The sequence below is a fragment of the Lucilia sericata genome, unplaced genomic scaffold (assembly GCF_015586225.1).
Source record: "Lucilia sericata isolate MDLA Ls3-8-SP2 unplaced genomic scaffold, ASM1558622v1 Contig001191F_arrow, whole genome shotgun sequence".
Taxonomy (NCBI): domain Eukaryota; kingdom Metazoa; phylum Arthropoda; class Insecta; order Diptera; family Calliphoridae; genus Lucilia; species Lucilia sericata.
Window position 1 is genome coordinate 87,022 of NW_023995156.1, and position 26,716 is coordinate 113,737.

Here is a 26,716-nt window from a genome sequence, read left to right on the forward strand (position 1 = left end):
ATTTTCAACACCCCTGCTCGACTCAGTTAGTTAGTTAGTTAGTAAGTTAGTTAGTTAGTTAGTTAGTTAGTTAGTTAGTCAGTTAGTTAGTTAGTTAGTTAGTTAGTTAGTTAGTTAGTTAGTTAGTTAGTTAGTTAGTAAGTTAGTTAGTTAGTTAGTTAGTTAGTTAGTTAGTTAGTTAGTTAGTTAGTTAGTTAGTTAGTTAGTTAGTTAGTTAGTTAGTTAGTTAGTTAGTTAGTTAGTTAGTAGTTAGTTAGTTAGTTAGTTAGTTAGTTAGTTAGTTAGTTAGTTAGTTAGTTAGTTAGTTAGTTAGTTAGTTCGTTAGTTAGTTAGTTAGTTAGTTAGTTCGTTCGTTCGTTAGTTAGTTAGTTCGTCGTTCGTTCGTTCGTTCGTTCGTTCGTTCGTTCGTTCGTTCGTTTCGTTTCTTCGTTCGTTCGTTCGTTCGTTAGTTCGTTCGTTCGTTCGTTTCGTTCTTCGTTCGTTCGTTCGTTCGTTCGTTCGTTCGTTCGTTCGTTCGTTTCGTTCGTTCGTTCGTTCGTTCGTTGTTCGTTGTTCGTTCGTTCGTTCGTTTTTTTCGTTCGTTCGTTTTCGTTTCGTTCGTTCGTTCGTTCGTTCTTCGTTCGTTCGTTCTTTGTTGTTCTTTCGTTCGTTCGTTCCGTTTGTTTTCGTTCGTTTTAGTTTGTTAGTTTTTTTAGTTAGTTTAGTCGTTCGTTAGTTAGTTCGTTAGTTAGTTAGTTCGTTAGTAGTTAGTTAGTTAGTTCGTTCGTTAGTTAGTTAGTTAGTTAGTTTAGTCTAGTTAGTTAGTTAGTTTTAGTTAGTTCGTTCGTAGTTCGTTCGTTCGTTCGTTTCGTTCTTTTTCGTTCGTTCGTTCGTTCGTTTTCGTTCGTTTCGTTCGTTCGTTCGTTCGTTCGTTCGTTCGTTCGTTCGTTCGTTCGTTCGTTCGTTCGTTTCGTTCGTTCGTTCGTTCGTTCGTTCGTTTCGTTTCGTTCGTTCGTTCGTTCGTTCGTTCGTTCGTTCGTTCGTTCGTTCTTCGTTCGTTCGTTCGTTCGTTCGTTCGTTTCGTTCGTTCGTTCGTTCGTTCGTTCGTTTTCGTTCGTTCGTTCTTCGTTCGTTCGTTCGTTCGTTCGTTCGTTCGTTTCGTTCGTTCGTTCGTTCGTTCGTTCGTTCGTTCGTTCGTTCGTTTTCGTTCGTTCGTTCGTTTCGTTCGTTCGTTCGTTCGTTCGTTCGTTCTTTCGTTCGTTCTTCGTTCGTTTCGTTCGTTCGTTCGTTCGTTCGTTCGTTCGTTGCCTTCTTTTCTTCTTCCCCCTCCCTCTGTCCTCCCGCCTCGCCCCCGTTCTCCCTTCCCCTTCTTTTTTGTTGCGAGTTGGCGTCTATATGACTGTTAATGGTCTAATGTATTAAAACTATTGCGTCTTAAAATAAATACGGAAGAAGTAATTATTTTCTACTAAGAGATTGGTGGCATTCAAAGATCGGTTATTTTGAAGCTGTTAGTCATTGTCGGTACATTGTGTTATACATTTTTTTCAATAACAAATATGTATTATTTTATAAATTAAATGGCTGCATGTACTATTTCCTCACAGAGAAGAAAAGGAGTTAATTCATTCATAATGATGGAATATGTAAAAGGTGATTATTTCAGAGATTTTGAATTCAAAGTTGCTATATTATTGGAATTTTTGCTCATTTAGCAATTTTGTGTTAACAACTTTTAAAGGGATTTTAATGGAGTTATCTGATTTTCTGAAAGAAAGTTTTTTAAAGAGCGTAAATAATTAACCCATTCATAATTTTTATAACATACACTAAATTATTTTTTTAAAAACAATGACTTCATACTAAATTGTTTGATGCGATTAAGTGTTAACGACAAAACACTTATGCCGGTATTTTAATCAAATTTTTCCTGCTTATCGCTCAATGCATTTTTTTGTATGGTTTTTCACAACGTGTTAATTATTTTTATTATTTTGTTTAAATATTGTTTGATTGTGATTTTAAAATGATAAAAAAAGAATGAAATTATGTCATTTCTGTTAAATACACTAATGAGTTTGAGTACATATAAGTAAGTATATGAGTCCAATAACTACAATCTCAGCAGTTTTATTTGTTTAATTATTTCATTTGTTGACTTTAGTTCTTGGTTTTTATTACGAGTATTTTTCTTACGTAGCAAAAAAATAAAAGTTTTTTTTTTCATTTATTTATATAATGAATTTAGTTATTTTGTGTCATTTACTTTTAAAATTAACAGTAAAATTATCTTAAGAAAATTGTATGAGAAGTATAGTGAAAAGGGTAATTTTTTCTCATGGTCAATGGTAAATGTGAACTATAGGTGTTAACTGGATTTATTTTCATTTTATTTGTTAAATATCGTTTAAATATTAAAACAAAAGCAAAATTTTAAACATTTGGCGCCTTCTAACGGACAAATTTCGTTCAAAATACTTCTCTTGTACCAAATAAAGTACTATTTTTCAAATATATTTTGATTTGCCGAATAAAATGATATTGCTATCTAAAAAATCAAAATTTCGAACAAATATCTGTCATTATTGACAAATTTTTGACAACTATAACCGACACTATCTTTTCAAGGCTAATTTTAATATAATAAATATAATAATTATTTGAAATGATTACTTAATCAAAATACAGATAAACTCAATGGACTCAATCTAAAAGTACCCCAATTATCTGTTCCCACTCGAATACTAGGCGTTAGTATATCTCGTGATTTATTTTTTTTCGCAATTGTTTAAACAAATACAAAGTAAACCCTATAAACAAATATCAACAACAATAGAAATAAATCAGTAGGGTTTGTTAATGACACACTTCAGTTGTATTATTAATATTTACATTAAATATTTTTTTATTTATTAGACAACTATGTCTAATAATAATGACATAGAAATGCCACAATATACTTTGAAATTAGTACATCTTTATAGAAAAAAATATTTTCCCAAGAATTATTTTGTAAATATATACCTAGTACATACAAACCAACTAACAATTGTCATGATATTGTCATAATCATAAAAGCCTTTATCAAAAAAATTTTTTTGGAATTTTTATTAAAACCATATTATTTTTGTATTAAAGTGGAAAGTTTTGATTAGCAAATAATTTTTTTTTAGTAAACAACTATAGTAATAGAGAGATATTAACTTATTTGTTTTTCTTAGCTGCCTTCTGTTTGTAAAAATATCTATGGAACATTAGGGTGCAGTCAAATTAAGATTTTCGACATTTCTTGTAAAAAATGCACTTTTTTCGTAATATTTACGAAAATTTCGTGCATAATATGAAATATACGGAGGAAAAAGAATATACACGCCTGGTACCAAATTGACATCAAATTTTTCAATAACATCCGCAATTTTTCAATAACATGTCGCAATCTAAACTTTATGCACATCCATTATCTAAAAGTTAACAAACGTGGTAAGCTCAAAATGCGTTGTAAATAGTGAGCTTACCACGTTTGTTAACATTTAGACAACGGATGTGCATAAAGTTTAGATTGCCACAACGAATTGTTGCAATGTTGACAAAGTTGCGTGGTCTACATTACGTGTTGTTGTTGTATGTATGTAAATACTTGACAACGGATGTTATTGAAAAGTTTGGTGTCAATTTGGTACCAGGCGTGTATATTTTTTTCCTCTGTTTAGCATTTTTAGTAAAAAATCCAATTTAAGGTGAAAAATTGCATTTAAAAGGAAAAAAAATAATTTTTTAGTGCAAAATAGCATTTACACAGAAAAATTATATTTTTTAGTAAAAAATCACTTTTAAACAGAAAAATTTGGTTTTTAGTGAAAACATGAGTTTTTAATGAAAATCGAATTTATGCCATAAATCCCCTTTTTATTGTCAATATATCAATTATAGTCAGCAAACTGCATCACAGACGATTTTATAGACTAGTTCATTTAATAGATCAGAGTCAATAGATAGATTCTTGTCAACAGACTGTAGTATATAGATAAATTTATAAACTTGTCCATTGACTGGCCCGTAGACTAGTCAATGAAGTTGTCAACGGACTTAAACGAATTGGTCTATAGACTAGTTCTTAGACTATCTAGACCAATCCATAGAAAAGTGCAAAGGCTATTCAATACACTAATCCATACAATACTGAACAGACTAGATTATAGACGAATTATGAACTGTCCCTATACTAGTCAATGGAGTGGTACTAAACTAAACTATGGATCTTACAAGTCAATAGATAATTCCAGACAAAAGTTAATAGACCAAGGGCACGACGTTAATACTCCGTAATGCTAGAAACTTTCGGCAGCATAAATTCCATTATTTCATTAAATCCAACCTTCCCCCACAAATCACTATCAGATTGATCACTAAGCTAGAATGGTTTCAAGACACTCTTTATAAAAAGTTAAAGACTACTTCGCAAAGTTTCTTGTTTTTTTCACACATAATATGATCACGATCTTTGCCAAAATAACCACAATTTATAGAGAAAAAATAGGAATTGAAGTAAAAGATTCTTTCATAATAGATGGAAACTTACGAATTTGAATCTTTTACTACAATTTTATTGGAGCTGAGAAATAATGTGGTTAATGAGTCCAATTTGCCAAACATTTCTTTATACTTAAAGTAGATCTTTATAAAAATTTAGGTTCAATTATTGCCATTTATAGAATGCTTTTGAAAACTTACAATACAAAAGGACACGGAAGCTAAAACTTCTGGCGTTTGGTCTAACTATGCTAGACTAGATTAACTAATCTAAATCATAATTTAGTATGATAACTACCTTATTGTCTAGTTTATGAACCAGTCTGGTATACAGTCTACGAATCTGTCTGATGACTAGTCAAAGAACCAGACTATTGATAAATCTATGTACTAGTCTATGGACTAGGCAAATCTATTGACTCCTCTATGTTATAGTCTGTTGACAGGTCCATGGATTAATGTATGACTTATGAACTTGTCGACCAGTCTAGCCAATACTTTAGACTGTTATCTTCTTTATTGACGGTCATTAAGTGATCTCTTGACTAGTCCATGGGCTAGTCCATGGACTTTTCCATTGACTATTCTGGGAAACAGTCTATTTCCTAAACTAAAGATTAGTCAAAGGACTAGTCAATTGACTAGTATAATCAAAAATTTATTCTATCGAATACAAGTCTATTAACTAGTCTATTGTCCACACAATTGACTAATAACACGTCCATGACCTAGTCTTTTGACTGATATGTACTAGTTTATGGACTATTCTACTGGTTAGTTCATAGACTACTCCATTTACTAATCTATTTATTACACAAAAGTTAATTAGATAAAAATTACAAAGATTTTTCACATTGCTTTACAATAAAAATGCTTCTAAATCATAAAAATCAATTCAATATTAATAATATGCTCACTAACATTAACAACAATATTTAAAAATATTATAAAAACAATTAACATTAACGTCAGCAGACCATGAACACCTCTAACCAAATCACAAACTAAAGATCTTAAATAATAATGATGTCATTTCTAAATTATGCACAAACAAGTTTAAATTATAAAAAAAACACAAAATTTTAAAAAAATACACATTTCTTTCAGTGTAATAAAACTTTAAACAGAGAAACTTTTCAGCAATAAATTAAAGGAGGAAGGAATACTACTAGTCTTTGGAGAAAAACATGATAATAAACTTTTTTACTTTGACATACTAATTTTTTTTCTTTTGTGTTCTCTCGTTCCCTTATCTCCTGTGTATGAAATCATTTTTGTATTTTTTTCATTCTTTCAGTCTGTTGCTCAAACAAAGTATCAATTTTACTTGATATTGTTGTTGGTTAACAAAAAGTAAATTGTGTATTTATAACGTCTATGGATTGTTTATTATTGTTATTACTATTGCTTTTATTTGTTTGCAGACCCAATGACGGCGACAAATCATCATCATACTGAGTCCATCAGTCAGTCAGTCACACAGTCCAATACATATAATCAAAATTAAAAAGTTGAAAGACATAAAATGTGTATGATGATGATGATAAAGCTCAAGGAGTTTCTGTTTATGAATATAATATTTATCAATGAATTTTATATAATTGTTATTGTTTGTATTGGTTGGTGTTAGTTTGGGAGGGTGAATGTGGGTGCCATGTGACAATGAATGTGTTGAGAGGGTTGAGAGAATTAGTGTAAACAAAGAGTTAATTAAACAACAATTAAATAGTCAGACCAGCATACGTTTGATGCATGTTTGGGTGATAAGTGTTGAATATGATTTATATTGTCATGCCTTTTAAATATAATCTAGTTATTGTTGAGTATATAATAAATTGAAGGTGTTAAAGTGTTGTGGTTGGTAACCCTTCCACCAGATGACAGTTTTATTGTATTTATCATCTTTTCTTTATACACATCTTTCATAAAATACAAACATTGTTTCTAACGGTTAGTGGTAATTTTACTTTATAATATGTATTATTCGATTAGTAGCTTTCAAATAATAAACACCTTTTATTCTTATATATATTAAAACAAGTCTTTTTATGTTTAATACAAACGAACATAACAGTGGCGACGAGGATAGTTTTTTTTATTAAAAAAAAAAAGGAAAACACGCTCTACAAATACTGTCGGTTGTGAATAGTTTTTTTTTTATTTTATTTTATTTTTTTTTTTTTTGAATCAAAAACAAACAAAAAAAAAATAAGAAATGGATCAAACCCTAAAGCAAATTCTTGCTCAACAACAAGAAACATTGCAGCGGCAGCAAATTCAAATGGAACAACAGCAAAGGCTAATGGAACACTTAGTATCAATGTCTAGAAGTGCTTCAGCCACATCAGATGCTCCGTCAACAAGCTCTGATACCGTAATGGGTATGTTGTCCAAAAATATAAAGGAATTTGCCTATAATGCTGATTCTAACCAAACTTTTGAGGCTTGGTACTCTCGTTATGAACATCTTTTCGGTGAAGATGCCGACAAATTAGATGATGCCGAAAAAGTGAGGTTAGTTTTGCGAAAATTAGAACCTGATGTTTTCGACAAGTATGCCGACTATATTTTGCCTAAAGTGCCTCGTGATTTGGATTTCAGAGAGACAGTTTCTACATTGAAAACTATTTTTGGAAGAAAAGAGTCTCTTTTTAGTGCACGAATAAATTGTCTTCAATTTACTAAAAGTTGTGGTATCGACTTTGTTACATATGGTGCTATGGTAAATCGTAATTGCGATAATTTTGAGTTTGGCAAACTAAAGGAAAACCATTTTAAGTGTCTGATGTTTCTTCGTGGCTTGCAAAGCGCAGAAGATGCCGCCATTGTTGAACAAAAAGTACATGCCGTAAAATCAAAAGAGCACAAAGGTAAATTAAGAGAAAAGCACAATCCAAGTGAAAAACCGAAAAGGCCTTGTTGGCAGTGTGGCGCGATGCACTTCGTTAAAAATTGCACATACACTAAGCACTTGTGTGAACAATGCGGAGTAATCGGCCACAAAGAGGGATATTGTTCAAGTTTCTCTTCACAACGCACACAACAAAACGACAAGAAATATAAAAAAAATAATGCAAAATTTAAAGCGAATTTACATGCCGTAAACAGCGTCGCTGCAAACAGAAAACACATCAACGTTAAAATTAACGGCGTAAAACAACGTTTGCAGTTTGATACTGGCGCAGACATCACAATAATATCAAAAACTATGTGGTCGAAAATAAACAAACCTAACCTCACACAACCATCTCAAACACCAAGAGACGCATCAGGTAATGTTCTCAAGCTAATTGGACAGTGTAAAGCAGAGGTAATGTTTAAAGAAAAGCTAATAATAGCAACACTTTTCGTGACAAGCCTCAACCATTTGAATATTATGGGTGCAGATGTAATGGACCAACTTGGTATTTGGAGTTATCCAATCGAATCAATTTGCAACAACATCAGTGTTTCGGAAGTGCAGGAAATCAAAAATAAATTTCCGAAAGTTTTCGCCATGCAGCCCGGACATTGTTCTACTTTCAAAGTAAATTTAAAAGTGAAGGTCGATGCCAAACCAGTATTTAAACCAAAACGACCGGTGGCTTATGCAGCAGTCCAACAAGTAGATGATGAACTTCAACGACTGGAACAGGCCAATATCATTACACCTGTAAATTACTCCAGATGGGCTGCACCTATTGTTGTTGTTAAAAGGGCTAACGGGAAAGTTCGGTTATGCGGTGATTATTCTACCGGTTTAAACGAATGCATGGAAATACACACCTATCCACTTCCATTGCCTGATGATATTTTTGTTAACTTCAACAACTGCAAAATCTTCACAAGGATAGATTTAACTGACGCATACATGCAAATTGAGGTAGACGATTCTACAAAAGAGATGCTCACCATCAATACACACAGAGGTCTTTTTACATTCAACCGACTTGCACCTGGGGTCAAGTCCGCTCCTGGCGCGTTTCAACAGGCAATTGATACAATTCTATCTGGTGTTCAATATGCCTATCCGTATCTCGATGACGTCATCATAGCAACGCCGTCAATGGAACAAAATAAAAAAGCAGTCTATGAAGTGTTTTCACGTTTTGAAAGGTATAATTTGACTGTAAATTTTGATAAATGTAGTTTTTTTTCTCGTAGCTGCACCTACCTTGGATATAAAGTCGATGGGACCGGCATCAAACCTGATCCAGGTAAAATTTCATCCATTTTAAAAATGCCAGCTCCAACAAATATCACAGAGCTGCGGTCATTTTTGGGTGCAGTGAACTACTATGGCAAATTTATTCGCAAAATGCGACAGTTAAGAGCACCATTAGACGAACTTTTAAAACGTGATTCTGAATGGAAATGGACTAAGCCTTGTGATGAAGCTTTTCAACAGTTTAAGGAGATTTTGTCTTCTGACCTTATGCTTACGCACTACAATCCAAGTCTTCCAATTAAGGTGGCTGCAGATGCCTCCAATGTGGGCATTGGTGCTTACATTTGCCACGAATTCCCTGATGGTACTGAGAAAGCTGTATACCACGTTGCGAGGTCATTGACACCGGCAGAGCGCAACTATTCACAAATTGAAAAAGAAGGTTTGGCACTCGTATTTGCAGTAAAAAAATTCCATAAAATGCTGTATGGCCGTCGTTTTAAGCTGGAAACCGATCATAAGCCTCTATTGGCTATTTTTGGCAGTAAGAAAGGTATAGCAACACACACAGCTAGCCGGTTACAGCGCTGGGCTTTAACTTTAATGTCATATGATTTTGATTTAAGTTACGTCCCCACACAACAATTTGGTTGCGCAGATGTTTTGTCGCGACTCATAAACAATAAACAAAAACTCGAAGAAGACGTAATAATTGCTTGTGCAACACTGGAAGCAGAAGTGAAATATTTGGTTCAAAATAACATCGATGTTTTACCCATAACATACAATATGGTACGCTCAGCCACTCAAAAAGATGAAACAATACAAAACGTAATAAAATACATCAAAAGTTCTTGGCCGCACGCAAAGTCTGAAGAAGAGATGCTATTTTTTTTCCGTAAAGATGGATTATGCGTTATTGATGATTGTCTTCTCTATCAACATAGAATTGTGGTTCCAAAAAGTCTACGCCAACGTGTACTTAATCAGTTACACAAAGGTCACCAAGGTATAGTTCGTACGAAAGCTCTAGCCCGAAGCTATGTCTATTGGCCAAACATAGACAAAGATGTGGAAATGTTAGTACGTCAATGCACAGCCTGTGCATCCACAGCAAAAGCTCCACCAAGAGCAAATCTTCATCCCTGGCCTACTGCACAAAGGCCAATGCAACGTATACACATTGATCTGGCAGGTCCTGTGGAGCAGAAGACGTATTTATTGGTGGTGGATTCGTTTTCCAAATGGCCGGAAGTTTACCCTCTGAAATCGATGACGTCAGCAGCAGTTATCGATTGTCTTAACGATTTTTTCTCACATTTCGGATGGCCTGAAACATTGGTGAGTGACAATGGAACACAATTTACCTCACAAGAATTTTTGGATTTCTGCAGGGTACGTGGTATTGAACACTTACGTACTGCTCCATTCCACCCACAATCTAATGGACAAGTGGAACGTTTTGTGGACACTTTTAAGCGGGCGCTTAAGAAACAAAGTTCATCAAATTTAATTAATGGAATCCGTGATTTTTTACACGCCTATCGTGCTACAAACAACGATAATGCATTCCAAAACAAATCACCATCGGAACTTTTTTTGGGGAGGAAGGTAAGAATCAACATGGATTTGATTCTAAAACCAAAACAAGTTTCTAGTCATTACAATGACAAAATGGCATTGCAATATAATCGTAAATACAATGCTAAAGATCGCCAATTTAACGTTGGAAGTGAAGTTTATGCCAAAGTATACAAACTGAATAAATACTTTTGGGCTCCTGGAATTATTAAAAATCGTATTGGAAACGTTAATTATGAAGTGGAGATTGTTACCTTCCCATATTTTAAATCGATGAAGTTGCACGCAAATCAATTGCGTTTACGTCACAGCAATTCAACAAGTATTAATTCGTTTTTAGATGTTTTTGATCTCAGTGCACCCAATAAAAATACATCAAGCTCGAATAGTGAACGTACACCTACTTCAGAAAATATAACCCTGGCCCCTGGTCGTTACTCTGCTTCACCAGTTACAACATCTGAGCAACGCCCTTCATCAGCAATGACACAGGATATGACAGCATATGTGCCACAAGCAACTGAAGAAGTAAACAATCAGGAAATAGTTCTTCCTGAACATTCTGACCAAGCACTTCGTCGATCGCATCGCAATAGACGGGAGCCGAATTGGTTTAGAGATTTTACAACTTAAAGAGGGAGATGTTGTGGTTGGTAACCCTTCCACCAGATGACAGTTTTATTGTATTTATCATCTTTTCTTTATACACATCTTTCATAAAATACAAACATTGTTTCTAACGGTTAGTGGTAATTTTACTTTATAATATGTATTATTCGATTAGTAGCTTTCAAATAATAAACACCTTTTATTCTTATATATATTAAAACAAGTCTTTTTATGTTTAATACAAACGAACATAACATAAAGTGTCGACAACAACACACAGTCTTTATTATGATCCATCTATTAATTCAGTCAAATGTTGTTATAATCTGTTGATCTCTGCCAATTCACTAGACTTTAGTTGTAGTATAATGTTCGAATCAAGAAGTGATCTTGCAATCTATACATTTACTAACCCACAAAATTGACAATATCAGAGTCTATATATCAATTCTAATCAACAGACTAGACCACAGATGATTTTATAGATTAGTCCATTTAATAGATCAGAGTCAATAGACTGGACCATAGATGATTTTATGGAATAGTCTATTGACTGGTCCATAGACAAGTCAATAAAGTTTGTCAACGGACAAAACTATTGACTAAATTGGTCTATAGACTAGTTCTCAAACTCTCTAGACCAATCCATGGACAAATCCAAAGGCTACTCAACATACCATACACTACTCAACAGACTAAATTATAGACGAATTGTGAATTGTGTAGTCCCTAGACTAGTCAATAAACTGATCCATATACTAGTCAATGGACAGGTGCTTGGACTTACTTGTCAATGGACTATTCCTTGGACCAGTCAATCGATAAGTCAGTAAATTAGTCAATAGACCAAGTGCACGACCTTAATACTCCGTAAAGCTAAAAACCTTTGGTACCATAAACTCCATTACTTTACTTAATCCAATATCCCCAATAAATCATTATCAGATTGATTTCTAAACCAGAACGGTTTCAAATCACTCATTATCTATAATATGATCACGATCAGTAACATTCTATGCCAAAATAACCACAATTTTTTGATAACAGTCTTATCACAGATCATCATATGATCATTTCGTAAAAACCGAAATATTTTCAAAATGGCTTTCAAAAGAATACAACTATTTGAGCAAGGCTTAAGATTTTTCTATATCTATAGTTCTGTATACAATTTTTCAACCAAAATTTCTTTGATTTGCTAGAAAACTAACCAAACAATATATTCTCTCTTTATATCTAGATGGCGCGGTAGTATTTATAAGCTGGTATGGCTGGACTTATTAGCTTTTCTACTCCTTTACTATTTTCTTAATATTATGTATCGGTTTGTACTCAATGAGGATCAAAAAGTGTAAGTATTTAACCTAAACATCGCATCAAACCAGCAACAAACCAATCTCTTCTATCCTAAACCTTTTCAGGCAATTTGAGGCTGTTGTTCAATACTGCTATAATTATAGTGATCTCATACCTCTATCCTTTGTTTTGGGTTTCTATGTATCCATTGTGATGACCAGATGGTGGGGTCAATACACCAGTATACCTTGGCCCGATCCCATAGCAGTGTTTGTTAGTGCAAATGTTCATGGTCAAGACGAAAGAGGTCGTGTAATGCGACGTACAATAATGCGTTATGTTTGCCTATGTCTGACCATGGTAATGACCAATATATCACCGCGTGTTAAGAAACGGTTTCCCAATCTCAGTAACTTTGTGGAGGCTGGTTTGTTAAATGAAAATGAAAAGGAAATTATAGAGAGTATGAATAAAGGATTTCCACGTCATTCGAAACATTGGCTGCCCATAGTATGGGCTACTAGTATTATTACCAGAGCACGTAAGGAAGGTCGTATACGTGATGATTTTGCTGTCAAGACTATAATTGATGAATTGAATAAGTTTAGAGGACAATGTGGTCTGTTAATATCCTACGATACCATCAGTGTGCCTTTAGTATACACTCAGGTGGTGACATTGGCTGTGTATTCATTTTTCTTGTGTTCTGTTATGGGCCAACAATGGACCATGGGCAAAACTGTGGCCAATAGCAGTCATGAAAATAAAATTGATTTATATTTTCCAGTCTTTACAACGTTACAATTTTTCTTTTACATGGGATGGCTTAAAGTGGCTGAATCTTTAATAAATCCCTTTGGAGAAGATGATGATGATTTTGAGGTGAGCCATGACATTCTTTTTATTTAAATAATAAATTTTATAATTTGTAAACTAAAGGTGAATTGGATGGTGGATCGTAACTTACAAGTCTCTTACTTGATTGTGGACGAAATGCATCATGAACATCCGGAACTGATCAAAGATCAATATTGGGATGAGGTATTTCCCAATGAACTACCCTATACTATAGCTTCGGAACGTTTCCGCGAAGAACATCCCGAACCCTCAACAGCTAAAATTGAAGTGTCTAAGAATGCTGCCATGCCAACCGTTATGTCTAGTGTTCGCATTGATGATATGGTTGGTACTAGTTCCGAATCTAAACCAAACACTCCAAATGTGCAGGCAGTTAGCTATAAATTCCCCGATAACATAGAAGAGGAGGTTAGAATCAAAAATGGTCCTTCAAAATTAGCGAGACTATTAAGTGTCTGTTATGCTTAACAAAAAAAAAAAAACAATTTAAATTCAATATAATTAATTTTTAACAAATTTGTTTTCCCTTAACACCCCCTAATTTCCCTTCTTAAAAAAGGTGATTGGTTTGATATTGGCACTTTATTCATTCAACAATAATTGTCTAATATTTTACATGTAATACATTTTTTTTCAAATCTCAAATTTAAAATCTACTAAATAAATGTTATTAGTTTTAAGGCGGTTAATATGGTATAACTAATTAATTATTTAAAATTTACTAATGATTTATTATTCATAATTATTAATAATGTGATTAACAAACAACTTCTTTTTGGAAAATAAGAGTTTTAGATGCTCTTGATTTTTTAATTGGAAAACATCAACTAAATCTCTACTAACCATTGATTCTAATTGTTTCTTCTGTAACCGATATAAGAAATATTTTATTATAAGAATAATGCTTTGAAGACTTCACGCAGCTTGATAAAAACTGGCACGTTGTAACTACCTACTTCTAAAAAACATATGCATCTGCACTGCACAATTGTAACTACCTTAAAATCTATATAATCTTCTATTATATTATATACTTTTACTTTTATATAATCTTTTCTTGTAGCGATAATTCAAAATTATGTTTCGCGGAAGATATTTTTCTCTTTTGATCTCGGGATTTGAATGTTATTTAATTTTAGTTTGAGATATTCGGAATATGAACAATTTTTGTAAAGCATGAATCATTTATTATGAATTAGATCCGATAAAATGAACGCTTATCCTCCTCTTAAGTATCACTTCTAACACATAAAATCAACACATATTCCGTTTAAATCAAAACTTCGGTTGATAAGTTCTATTACCCTTTGATATTTTATCTGAGAACTTCCAGATTTGGTGATTTGTTCTACCTCTAAAAGAAGAACCACCCTTTAATTTGTCACCAAATTCGATAAGGGTGGGTGTCATATGGAGCATGTGGACCAAAGTTCAAGTCTTATTTCACAGCATCTTCAGCCACAATTAGTTTTTTTCAGAATGATAATTGGGAGAGCAGTGAGCTATTAAGAAACTCTTCGATATGTTCTTAGAGAAAGTTCTTTAATTTGTAACTAAAATGCTCTTTTCTTAAAGAGCAATTGGACCAAAATTTTAAACTTATTTTTCAGAAGCATAATTGAGAAAGAAATATGTTTTTATGAAATTCTTCGATATCTTATTAGAGAACTTTTTGCTTCGGTGGGTTGTTCGACCTCTGAAGGGAGAACGTCCTTTAATTTGTCACTAATGTGCTACTGAGGTCAAATTATTAGGAGTATTTGGACCAAAATTGAAGACTTGTTTGCAGCACAGTGCTAATTGTTTCAGAAGGATGATTAGGAGAGCAATGAGCATTTATGATGCTCTTTTTTTTGTTTGAGAACTTTTGGACCCCGAAGACTTATTTTTACAGCGTCAGTGATAATTTTTTTCAGAAAGACAATTGAGAGAGAAATGATCTCTTAAGAAGCGGGCAACGAGTAACATTCGAAATTCGCTGTGGTCACGAATTGTGGACGACTGGTCAATATCGAAAGCCGATCAAAGTTGAAGTACTTTTCCCGCTTTATCTGTTACACTACTGCGAAATTCATAGAGAACATTTTGGACATTGGAGACTAATTTTCATTGCACCTTCAGCCACAGAAGAATGACTGGGAGAAAATGACCTTTTAAGAAGAGAGTAACAATATAACATTTAAAATTCGCCGTAGGCACGAACTATGGACGAAGTGCGAAGACCGATAAAAGTTCAAGAACTTTTTTTATTAGTTACACCAATGCGAAATTTGCATCATCAGCTTTAAGCCGAATTGCAATCTTAATTTGCAGACCTTCGATAGCTATATAGAAGATATAAAAGAGATCAGCGAGCATCTATGCTGATTTATGTCATTGTTCAATACTCATATGTAAAACGATTACCGATCGATGATAAACCTAGATATATCTACTGATTTATGCTGTTGATCTTCATTTCTAATTGGGAAACTATTCTGTAGTCGTTTTTTCCCCAATCGGGAAGCTATAGTTTTTTTTAAGGCTTCTCAGAGAAGATCAGTGTCAAACAAGACAAAACTTGCTATAGATAGGTAAAACTCTGTTTTTGACATCTAATGGCCCTAAGTTTAAGGCATAACTTCAACTACAGAGTGAAATTTCCATCGGAGGACTTTAGACCGAAATATTTTGAGAGTAATTTAAAAAAAAAAAGAATATTTTTAGGGACTAGATTCATCGTTAAAACCATTATAAACCTATTATCATATTAAATATAAAATATCCAACAATTTTGGAAAAGAAACAAAATAATTTTGAATTACCGCTGCTGCTTTTACTTAACAAAGCCATATAACTTTATTACTTCAAAAAATCTAATATATTTATTTTCTAATTTTCAATCCACATTCACTTCCACAGGCTGATGATGCCAGTGGCATACATTTCACAGCCGGTAATGGCAAAACGAGACAAGGCTCATCACCAAGTTTAGTGAGTCTTAGTGGTACCTTGTCTCGTGTCAATACCGTAGCCTCAGCACTCAAACGTTTCCTCAATCGAGAGGATAGTCGCCCCGGTTCCTTAACACCCAATGATGAGAATCCCAAATATCGTTTTCCCGGCAGTGCTAGTTCTAATAGCTTAGCACCTCCAGCCGGTTCAAAACCAGTTGGCAGCATGCGCATCACCGATCAGGTCATCGAAGAAGTCGATGAACAAACCACCATCACTTCACAGCGTGCTAATGATAATCGTCCCAATGTTCGAGATATTTTTGCACAAAATTCCGGTTCATCGGTGAGCTTAAATAAACAACAACAACAACAATATCCTACAGATCCCATGGATATACCCATGAAAAATAAACTATACATGCGCACACAGTCAACTGTTGAGCCTAGTCTATTTCCTGCCGGCGGGGTAGAAGCACTGCTGAGTACATCTGCCCCATCGGCCGGAAGTCCGACCATGGCCCGCACTGTACCTAGTTCACCTACCAGGGAAAGCACAAAGTCACTATACGATCGTGACAATAAAGAACGTGGCAGCCGTGAAACAGGTAAGTTTCAGCTTTATGCTGAAAAAAGCATAATGTGTGTCACAGGAAATTAATATTTTCTAAATCACCACTAATAGAACGTACAGATGCTCCGCACCAATTCAGGTGGTTCTTATCAACTGGTAAAGTTTAAAAAAAAGCAAACAAATTTTTTCCTTTTTGTTTTCGTTTTCCATAATTTGTTGGTTTTTTGTTTGTTTTACATTTGAATTGTTTTTGTTGTTATTTTAGTTTGTCCGTTTGTTATTTGGCATGTTATGATTTAATGTATGTTATAAGATCTTTCTTTAGAAGAATTTCGTTTAAAGATTCTAGTTAAGAGTAGTATTAAGAATTTAGTTAATGAGTTTAGTTAATGTAGTAAGTAATTATTAAAAGTTTTTATAATATGTATTTAATACTGGCGCTACTTATGAAGAAAGTTTTTATTTAAATTAGCTTTTACTAACCGAAATAGCTTTAATTTGATGATCTTACCATATGATCGCTTAAGATCATCTATATCAATATTACCAAGAGAGAGAGAGTGCGACACATGCATATTTCGTTTCATAAAGAATTCGATGTGAACAATATCCAATTTTTATACCCAACACCACTTTAGTGGGGATTGTATATTGGATTTGTGCTGATGTTTGTAACATACAAAAATATTCGTCCTAGACCCACCTTAAAGTATACCAATCGGCTTAGAATCGTTTTCTGAGTCGATTAAGCCATCCATTATTTCACCTAGCCCTAGCCTTAAAGTATACCAATCGGCTTAGAATCGTTTTCTGAGTCGATTAAGCCATCCATTATTTCACCTAGCCCCCATAGAACAGAAGCCCCCGAAAAGGGCTTCTGAGCTCATAATTATGATAAATATACAGATATATCGATAAAATACGGCACAACTAAGTTTTATAGAAGTCTTGATGATCCTGCCAAATTTCATAAAGATCGGGCCCCATTTGACCCTAGCTCCCACACAAAGTCCCCTTCAGAAAATTACTTGAATGTCCCATATTAACTTATAAACACAAATATCGCGATGAAATTCAGCACAATAAAATATTATGTAAATATAAATATATTCACAAAATTTTATTGGGCTTGGTCCATATTTGCCCCTAGCCCCCATATAAAGCCTCTTTCAGAAAATTAGTTTTTCATCCATAAATTGCTTAAATGTATCGGAACAAAGGAATATTGAAGATAAATGCTTTATTATGAAAAAAAAAAATCACATATAATATTCATAACTGGTGTAGGGTATCATATGGTCGGCCACGCCCGACAATACTTTCTTTCTTGTTATGTCTAGGTCTATTTAAAAGAACATTTCTGGAAGATTACATTTGTAAATGAAACAAAGAATTTGAATTTGGTATAAATTGACCATTTACAGCCTAGAAATATGAAAATGATGCGATTTTTTTAACAATTACAACGTTTAAACGTAAAATATTCTCATTAGTTTATTGTCAAAAGTCGGACCTTGATATTAATTAATCCTTTGCTATTTGTTGTGTTTTAATGTTGTCACACTGTTTGAGATCTTTTTGTAAATACATTCCGTTAGACACTGTTTTACATTTCAAAATTCATTATGTTGTTACACTTGTCCTTTTCACGCAATTTCATTTTTGCCGATCGATGCATTGCTTCAAAGCTCTTTGGTACCCATGATGCTGGTGTTACGTTTTCAATGCCCAGGTAAATGCAAACAGAGTGATGTTGAAATTGTTTTTATTTTCTTACGAAACTGAATTCGTTTTTTGGTTAAAATTGAATTCTGTTGATGAAAATCGGATTTTTCAAATACCGATTTCGAATAAATATGTATTTATTTTTTTTTTTGGTGAAAAATCGTATTTTTTAATTGAACTTTTAGTAAAAGTTTGAAAGGATTATGTGTGTACATCTAATCCGAAGAAAAACACCTAGACCTCTATCGGGCCTGTTGTGCGCTCCTTAACCATTGCCTCAGGTGGGAATCGAACCCATCACCTTCGGTCTACCAGACTAGAACTAACCAGTAACTTACAGGAGGCCACCTAACCACCTAAAAGTACAAAAAATTTTACTTTTATAATTCATATGTCATGGTGCAATACAATTCCTTATATTCTTTGGGAACTTCGAAAGCTAATTAAAACTCCCAGATGTAAGAACAGATGAAAATCATTAAAACGTCCTTCCTTTAAGCAAAGAGTCTTGAAGAGTCTTGGTGACGACGTAGAACCCAAAACTAGGTCTCAGGATTTGTGACAAAATTGGTTAAAGCTTTTGACATTAACAAGAATTTATATATATATATATATATATATATATATATATATATATATATATATATATATATATATATATATATATATATGACTTTTTAAATCGTTGTATAGTATATTTTACCCCAAATTTAATAACTGAAAGTTAAGATATTTGGAAAAATTTAACATTAAATTTGGAAAATCTATTAAGTTTTTTTTTTCGATGTCGTATAAGCACCCTATTAAGAAAAAAAATCTGCACCAAATCGATAATTTTATTATATATTTTTGAACCCAATATATTTAGAATTCTTTTGACTTCAAATATATATTTCCAAAATATTAATAGTTTGTCATTTTTAGTGATAATTATAATTCTCAAATTCTATAACAATTAAAACTTTGAGTATAAAATGTAACCTTTGAACTTTATTTAAATCTCCTATGTATGTATTTTCAACTGTTGCATTATTTATCTACTACTCGAACTAATTAGAGCTATTGTTTTGAAACCATTTAATAACCCCTTTAATAGATCCATTTTAATATTAATTTTTTCTCTTCTTTTTTTCTCTCCTACGCCTAGTGGAAGATATGGAAATGCGCTCAACACATGATCTAATAGCGGCCGCTAATGCCGATGTGGAAAAAGATGATTTTGAAAAACTCAAAGCCGAACGTGAAAAGGAACGTTTGGAAAGACAAAAGCAGAAATTTGCTCGACAAATAAGTACGGCACCGGGTGGTGAAAATGTACCCACCACAATAGTGCCGGTGGTGGCAGCAGCAATTATAGGAAATCCTGCAGTAAGTACAGCGGATGCCCAGAATGTTACGCAAGCAGTGGGCACTACCGGCTCAACACTACCGACAACGAGTTCAAATGCCGATTTACTTTCAATAACCGAGCCAGTAACACATTCTACACAGAAATGGAATGAAGGCGGTTTAAATGAATGATTAACAAAGTAAAATTAGTTTATAAACAAATAATACAACTAATAGTAAATACTATAGGGTACATACATAATAATGATAATGATCATAATAATAATGTACTGCCTTTCTGTATTATTAGACTTTAAAGCAAAAACACAATTATAACATTTGTACATAAAATAACAGAAATTCGTAACGAATGCTCTACACTTTTTTTTAACCAATAGAATTGGATTTTGTACTTGTATTCGCCTAGTTAAAACAAAAAGACAATTAATTAATCTATTTAATTTTGGGTTTTAAGCTTTACCTTTTTGCATATAATTTAACTTAAAAGTTATAAGAACAAACAGAATAATAACTATAAGTATGTAGGTTACATATGTATATTTAATAATAATTTGGTGCTTTATTAAAAGACAAACAATAATAATAATAATAACAAATAATATTAATTAATATGAATAATAATTGTAAGATGCTCACAACAAAAAAACAAAATATTTAATTGCTGCATAACTAGTTTTGTTTCTCAATTTATAAGAAAAAAAGTCAGAAAAATATTAAAACTATTTTTGAAAATTTGATATTTTTTTACATTATTTATAAGTACAATTAACTAATTATAATAATAATAAAAAAAAACAATTTATTTAAATTATAAATAAACTATTAATTCAAAACAAAATGAAAATCTATAATATTGTGAAGTTTTATTTAAAACCGGGATCGGCAAAAAGCTCTTTTGTTTTTATTTACACAAGCTAAATATGATCATGTAATATATGGACACATACATATTTATATGGAATCATATATGAAAAAATTTTCCATATATGGATATATATGGAAATATACGAATATATATGGAAATATATGAAAATATATGAAGATTATGCCCAATTCCGCCAATTTTCGGCTATGAACATATATGAAAATATATGCTTCATATATGAATCCATATATGATCCATACATCATTTTTTTAGGGCGGTATGCACTGTGAATTTATTTCATGTTCTCCAAATGTTAATATTGATTTTAATGCCTTCCATGCAAAATTTTAAAGTAATAATTTCTCAGTTTGCAAATTCATCCTATTTTCTCCAAGTGTTACTTGATCGCCAGAGTTATTCTTGCAAAATTTTAGAAATGTAGCACTAATACTTTCCCAGGAACACGAGTTTTTTATTATTTCCCAAATGTTTATATACATGACAAAGTTGTTTGAGTAAAATTTGAATATTATCTACACAAATTAGTTAGTTAGTTAGTTTAGTTATTTAGTTAGTTAGTTAGTTAGTTAGTTAGTTAGTTAGTTAGTTAGTTAGTTAGTTAGTTAGTTAGTTAGTTAGGTAGTTAGTTAGTTAGTTAGTTAGTTAGTTAGTTAGTTAGTTAGTTAGTTAGTTAGTTAGTTAGTTAGTTAGTTAGTTAGTCAGTTAGTTAGTTAGTTAGTTAGTAGTTAGTAGTTAGTTAGTTAGTTAGTTAGTTAGTTAGTTAGTTAGTTAGTTAGTTAGTTAGTTAGTTAGTTAGTTAGTTAGTTAGTTAGTTAGTTAGTTAGTTAGTTAGTTAGTTAGTTAGTTAGTTAGTAGTTAGTTAGTTAGTTAGTAGTTAGTTAGTTAGTTAGTTAGTTAGTTAGTTAGTTAGTTAGTAGTTAGTTAGTTAGTTAGTTAGTTAGTTAGTTAGTTAGTTAGTTAGTTAGTTAGTTAGTTAGTTAGTTAGTAGTTAGTTAGTAGTTAGTTAGTTAGTTAGTTAGTTAGTTAGTTAGTTAGTTAGTTAGTTAGTTAGTTAGTTAGTTAGTTAGTTAGTTAGTTAGTTAGTTAGTTAGTTAGTAGTTAGTTAGTAGTTAGTTAGTTAGTTAGTTAGTTAGTTAGTTAGTTAGTTAGTAGTAGTTAGTTAGTTAGTTAGTTAGTTAGTTAGTTAGTTAGTTAGTTAGTTAGTTAGTTAGTTAGTTAGTTAGTTAGTTAGTTAGTTAGTTAGTTAGTAGTTAGTAGTTAGTAGTTAGGTTAGTTAGTTAGTTAGTTAGTTAGTTAGTTAGTTAGTTAGTTAGTTAGTTAGTTAGTTAGTTAGTTAGTTAGTTAGTTAGTTAGTTAGTTAGTTAGTTAGTTAGTTAGTTAGTTAGTAGTTAGTTAGTTAGTTAGTTAGTTAGTTAGTTAGTTAGTTAGTAGTTAGTTAGTTAGTTAGTAGTTAGTTAGTTAGTTAGTTAGTTAGTTAGTTAGTTAGTTAGTTAGTTAGTTAGTTAGTTAGTTAGTAGTTAGTTAGTTAGTTAGTTAGTTAGTTAGTTAGTTAGTTAGTTAGTTAGTTAGTTAGTTAGTTAGTTAGTTAGTTAGTTAGTTAGTTAGTTAGTTAGTAGTTAGTTAGTTAGTTAGTTAGTTAGTAGTTAGTTAGTTAGTTAGTTAGTTAGTTAGTTAGTTAGTTAGTTAGTTAGTTAGTAGTTAGTTAGTTAGTTAGTTAGTTAGTTAGTTAGTTAGTTAGTTAGTTAGTTAGTTAGTTAGTTAGTTAGTTAGTTAGTTAGTTAGTTAGTTAGTTAGTTAGTTAGTTAGTTAGTTAGTTAGTTAGTTAGTTAGTTAGTTAGTTAGTTAGTTAGTTAGTTAGTTAGTTAGTTAGTTAGTTAGTTAGTTAGTTAGTTAGTTAGTTAGTTAGTTAGTTAGTTAGTTAGTTAGTTAGTTAGTTAGTTAGTTAGTTAGTTAGTTAGTTAGTTAGTTAGTTAGTTAGTTAGTTAGTTAGTTAGTTAGTTAGTTAGTTAGTTAGTTAGTTAGTTAGTTAGTTAGTTAGTTAGTTAGTTAGTTAGTTAGTTAGTTAGTTAGTTAGTTAGTTAGTTAGTTAGTTAGTTAGTTAGTTAGTTAGTTAGTTAGTTAGTTAGTTAGTTAGTTAGTTAGTTAGTTAGTTAGTTAGTTAGTTAGTTAGTAGTTAGTTAGTTAGTTAGTTAGTTAGTTAGTTAGTTAGTTAGTTAGTTAGTTAGTTAGTTAGTAGTTAGTTAGTTAGTTAGTTAGTTAGTTAGTTAGTTAGTTAGTTAGTTAGTTAGTTAGTTAGTTAGTTAGTTAGTTAGTTAGTTAGTTAGTTAGTTAGTTAGTTAGTTAGTTAGTTAGTTAGTTAGTTAGTTAGTTAGTTAGTTAGTTAGTTAGTTAGTAGTTAGTTAGTTAGTAGTTAGTTAGTTAGTTAGTTAGTTAGTTAGTTAGTTAGTAGTTAGTTAGTTAGTTAGTTAGTTAGTTAGTTAGTTAGTTAGTTAGTTAGTTAGTTAGTTAGTTAGTTAGTTAGTTAGTTAGTTAGTTAGTTAGTTAGTTAGTTAGTTAGTTAGTTAGTAGTTAGTTAGTTAGTTAGTTAGTTAGTTAGTTAGTTAGTAGTTAGTTAGTTAGTTAGTTAGTTAGTTAGTTAGTTAGTTAGTTAGTTAGTTAGTTAGTTAGTTAGTTAGTTAGTTAGTTATAGTTAGTTAGTTAGTTAGTTAGTAGATTGGTTGGTGAAAATTCGAACTTTTCGTGTAGTTCTAAACTTTGGCATCGGAAACTATATATTATTGATTCCAACATCTGTATTGCATCTATGGACTAGTTTATGGAATACTCTATGAATTAATATATTGGCCAATCAAACTGGAAACTAAGTTCCTTTAAAAAACTGATTTTACTTTTACTGATATCAATGTTTATTACAAAATCCCAACACTTTAAAATACCTAAAATAATTTTTCCCCATTTACTAATGTTTGTTAAGATTAAAGTAGCTAACTGAACACTTAGCTTTGTTTTTCTACTATTCTCTTTTAACATCATTTTCTTTACCTTTGTTTACAATTTTGTTGCTGCTGTCATAACAAATCCCACAACAGCAGATGTGGTGACAAATTATTATTTGACATTGTTTTAATTTCTATTATTGTTTTTATTTCACAATAAAATTTTAATAAAATGGCAACAAATTTCGACAATGATAGCTATTGGAATCGTTCGGCCAGTAAGGCTTTCAATTTTGATGACGATGACACTGATGATACGGAATTTAAGACTGTAGCAGCCGGCTATGAGTTAACAACAGATTTTGGTGGTATACTAAACGATGACACCATTTCGGAGGCCAGTTTTGATAATAGTGCCGCTGGAGGAGCTTTAAATTTATCCATAAAATCTTTGCTGTCGGAGGAAGCTTTAAAGTGTATATTGGATGAACAGTCGATGGATGATCGTTTAATACCTAAGGGTCTGAGTGCGGAAGAAGAATTGAAAATACTGAGAAGACAAATACAGAATACTTTGTACACGCCCTCGCCTTCAACAACGGCTCAGAAATTATTGAGTGGTAAGTGGTAGGGTATTTATCAAAGACCTTGTAATATGAAATAGTTTACTTTTAGGTGTTATGGTAAATTTCGAGGTGTTCAAGTCTTTACATGATAAACAGCAACTTTTGGAAGCTGTTTTAAATATGGGTGCTGCTGGTGATGCCATTATAAGTGTGGTGTTATTTCTCGAAAGAACTTTAAATAGATCGGATTTTTTAACATTACTTTCAGCAAGACCGAAGGCTTTACAGCATTATTTAGCTTTTCTAAAGCAGCAAAATCCCCAAGAAGCTGTTAAACTTCTTAAAGATTTGGGGAAAGCTCAAGATTCTTTGCTATTACTTTACAAGGAAATATATCAGTCAGATACAGTGAAAGAACGTAAAGAAAAATTACAACAAATCATGGAAAACTATAAAGCATCCAGTCTGCTTTATCCCCAATTACTACATGCTAATATTAAGTTACTAAATTTATTGGAAACAGAACGTACTACACTTAACAATATGATAGATATAGATTCCAGTCCTATAGAAGTTTTATATGCCTGTTGTGCCAAATATAACAATTGGAAGGAACAGGATATGTTAAAAACTATCTCTCCCTATCATTTTGCGGCAGATTTACAGATCTCTCCTGGACAATTTGAGTGGTGTGCCTTAAATGAACGCACCCAAGCACAGGCTTATGCTGACCTACCTCATATTTTCGAACATATACCCACCTGGCATCCTATGAAACAAAAACAATTCCATATAAGTTTTTCTTTGGATTTAGCCATTTTACGATTGCATGAATTACAAGCTCCAGCTACCATATTATATTTGTTTTTATCAAAAGTCTCTAACAATAATGATAAATTAACTTTAGCTAGACGAGTAAAATGCATTAAGGCTGAAATAGATGCTTTAATGGGTTTAAAGGATATAGGCCAATTAACTTTACTGAGAGACTCTTTAGCAGAACGTTCAGAGGAACAGTTTTATTGTGACAATGCTTTAAAAACGGCTCAAACTAAAAGATGGACTACGGATAATATTAAATTGAAACTGAATAATAATCTTAGTTGAGTATTGATATTGAATATTCATGGAAATGCAATAATTATTTATAAGTTTTGTTACCGAAAAATCTCAAAGAAAATGTTTAACATTGCAAAAATTGTAATTTTTAAAGTTTGCAATAAAAAGTTTTAAGAAATTTTAAAGTTTTTTTAATATTAAATTATAAGTATTATATACTCACTTTGAAATAAAAAAATATCCTTCCGGCTTAGCAGATGTATGAAATCCAAGTGGATAAATTGCACTTTTTTTATACTTATTAGAATTGATTGAGGCACTTTACACATCACTTTTTTAACTTAAAAATGATTATAATTTTGACATTTTATCTTTAAAAATATATTTATAGTAATTTTAGAATAATTCATCAACATTATTTAAGGAGCAGTTCCAGGACAATTAGATCTACATTTGGAAAAATACAGATGAGTCTCTGCACAAAGTTTGTCCTAATGAGATCTTAAAAGTTTTTTTTAGTAAAGAACTGACGGTTGGAATGGAACTGTTTCTAGAAAGGTGTTAAAGGTTTTCCTAACAAATATTTCCACATTTAAGGAAATCCAAACTTTTATTTCTACCCCATCAAGGTACACTCTTAATGAGTGTCTTCGTGAGTTTTTTGCTAATTATTCTCAAATGGAATCCTAGGTATTCACTTTAAACTTGTTTAATTATACATCTACAAATCATATACGATTTTTTGCAAGATCTACTATTTTTTTTATCTAACTTTATTAAAAAAATTTCACATAAAAGATTTGCTTGATTCTTCTTCTTTTATTAAAGATTTTTACGCGCTATTTCTACATTTTCCGTATAAAAAACACATGAAACTCAAAATAAACATTTTATTTTTTCAAAATTTGCCATTTTTTATATGCATTTAACACTAAAATATATAATTTTTTTATTATTAACTCTTGCCTTATTTTTTAGCAAATTTTTGCGAACCAAGAAAAAAACCGCGAACTAAATTGACATGTTTACTAAAACAGAGTTATTAAATTGTCAACCGTAAAACAAACACAGGGTTGCTCAATAGAAGTATTAAACGGAAGAGAAAAGAATTGCTTTGTTTACTATTATCTGTTAAAAATAACATGAAGAAGAGGTTTAACATTTGAGTGATAAAAATTTTAGTTATTTTACTGGTGCTGCCCTTTCAGCGCTTTTATAATAAAACAATCTGGAAGAAAACTGTATTTACTTTTTTTCTTAAAGCGACATGGCCACACATCAAATTTTTTGACTCAATCGTTAAGTTTTTTAATTGTGTCAATGAAAAAAAACTCACATGTATATATTCGGGTGAGTTTTTTTACTTACAAAATAAAAAACTTACCGTTTGAGTCAATCAATTTGATGTGTCGCCAAGGCGCTTAACATTAGTAAGAGATTTTATTCATTTTATTAGTGATGCAAATTAACGCTTTTATGCAATCGTAAAATAGTGTTAGATTTCAGTAATCCATTTCTTTTCAATAAATCAGTTCTAGTGATCTCAAATAAATAATAAATTTAATAAAAGTAAAAATCATTTTTAAAAAATTATAAAAATTGTATATGAAAAGCACAAAATGTCTATAGTCAACTAACAGAATCTGGTCTTGATTATTGATTTTCACCGATTTAGTTTTTTTGAAGT

General features: G+C 31.7%; 2 protein-coding genes across 5 annotated transcripts in view; both read left to right on the forward strand.

The window, feature by feature from the left end:
- The window catches only part of LOC119610422 (bestrophin-2), a 35,840-nt gene extending 15,429 nt beyond the window's left edge, over positions 1-20,411 (forward strand). Inside the window, exons 3-8 of one of the 4 annotated variants that reach the window (XM_037965607.1) lie at positions 12,087-12,197; positions 12,268-13,024; positions 13,082-13,408; positions 15,902-16,541; positions 16,619-16,663; positions 19,380-20,305. In XM_037965607.1, the coding sequence (XP_037821535.1) occupies positions 12,087-12,197; positions 12,268-13,024; positions 13,082-13,408; positions 15,902-16,541; positions 16,619-16,663; positions 19,380-19,753 (2,254 nt within the window). In that variant the 3' untranslated portion in view covers positions 19,754-20,305. Of the gene's footprint in view, positions 1-12,086; positions 12,198-12,267; positions 13,025-13,081; positions 13,409-15,901; positions 16,542-16,618; positions 16,664-19,379 lie in introns of all 4 variants that reach the window. The other 3 variants (XM_037965609.1, XM_037965610.1, XM_037965608.1) reach the window with 3 other exon arrangements.
- A 3,122-nt stretch (positions 20,412-23,533) lies between these two features.
- Positions 23,534-25,208, forward strand: LOC119610428 (vacuolar protein sorting-associated protein 16B). Its single transcript, XM_037965627.1, has 2 exons — positions 23,534-24,024; positions 24,080-25,208. Exons 1-2 carry the CDS (start codon positions 23,637-23,639, stop codon positions 25,075-25,077), a joined length of 1,386 nt encoding a protein of 461 aa, XP_037821555.1. The 5' UTR covers positions 23,534-23,636; the 3' UTR covers positions 25,078-25,208.
- The last annotated feature ends 1,508 nt before the right edge of the window (positions 25,209-26,716 follow it).

Bases quoted from the DNA above. Each gene is read 5' to 3' on its own strand.
- LOC119610428 (XM_037965627.1), top strand. From the start codon at position 23,637: ATGGCAACAAATTTCGACAATGATAGCTATTGGAATCGTTCGGCCAGT. The intron at 24,025-24,079 runs GTAAGTGGTAGG...GTTTACTTTTAG, and splicing joins GGCTCAGAAATTATTGAGTG to GTGTTATGGTAAATTTCGAG.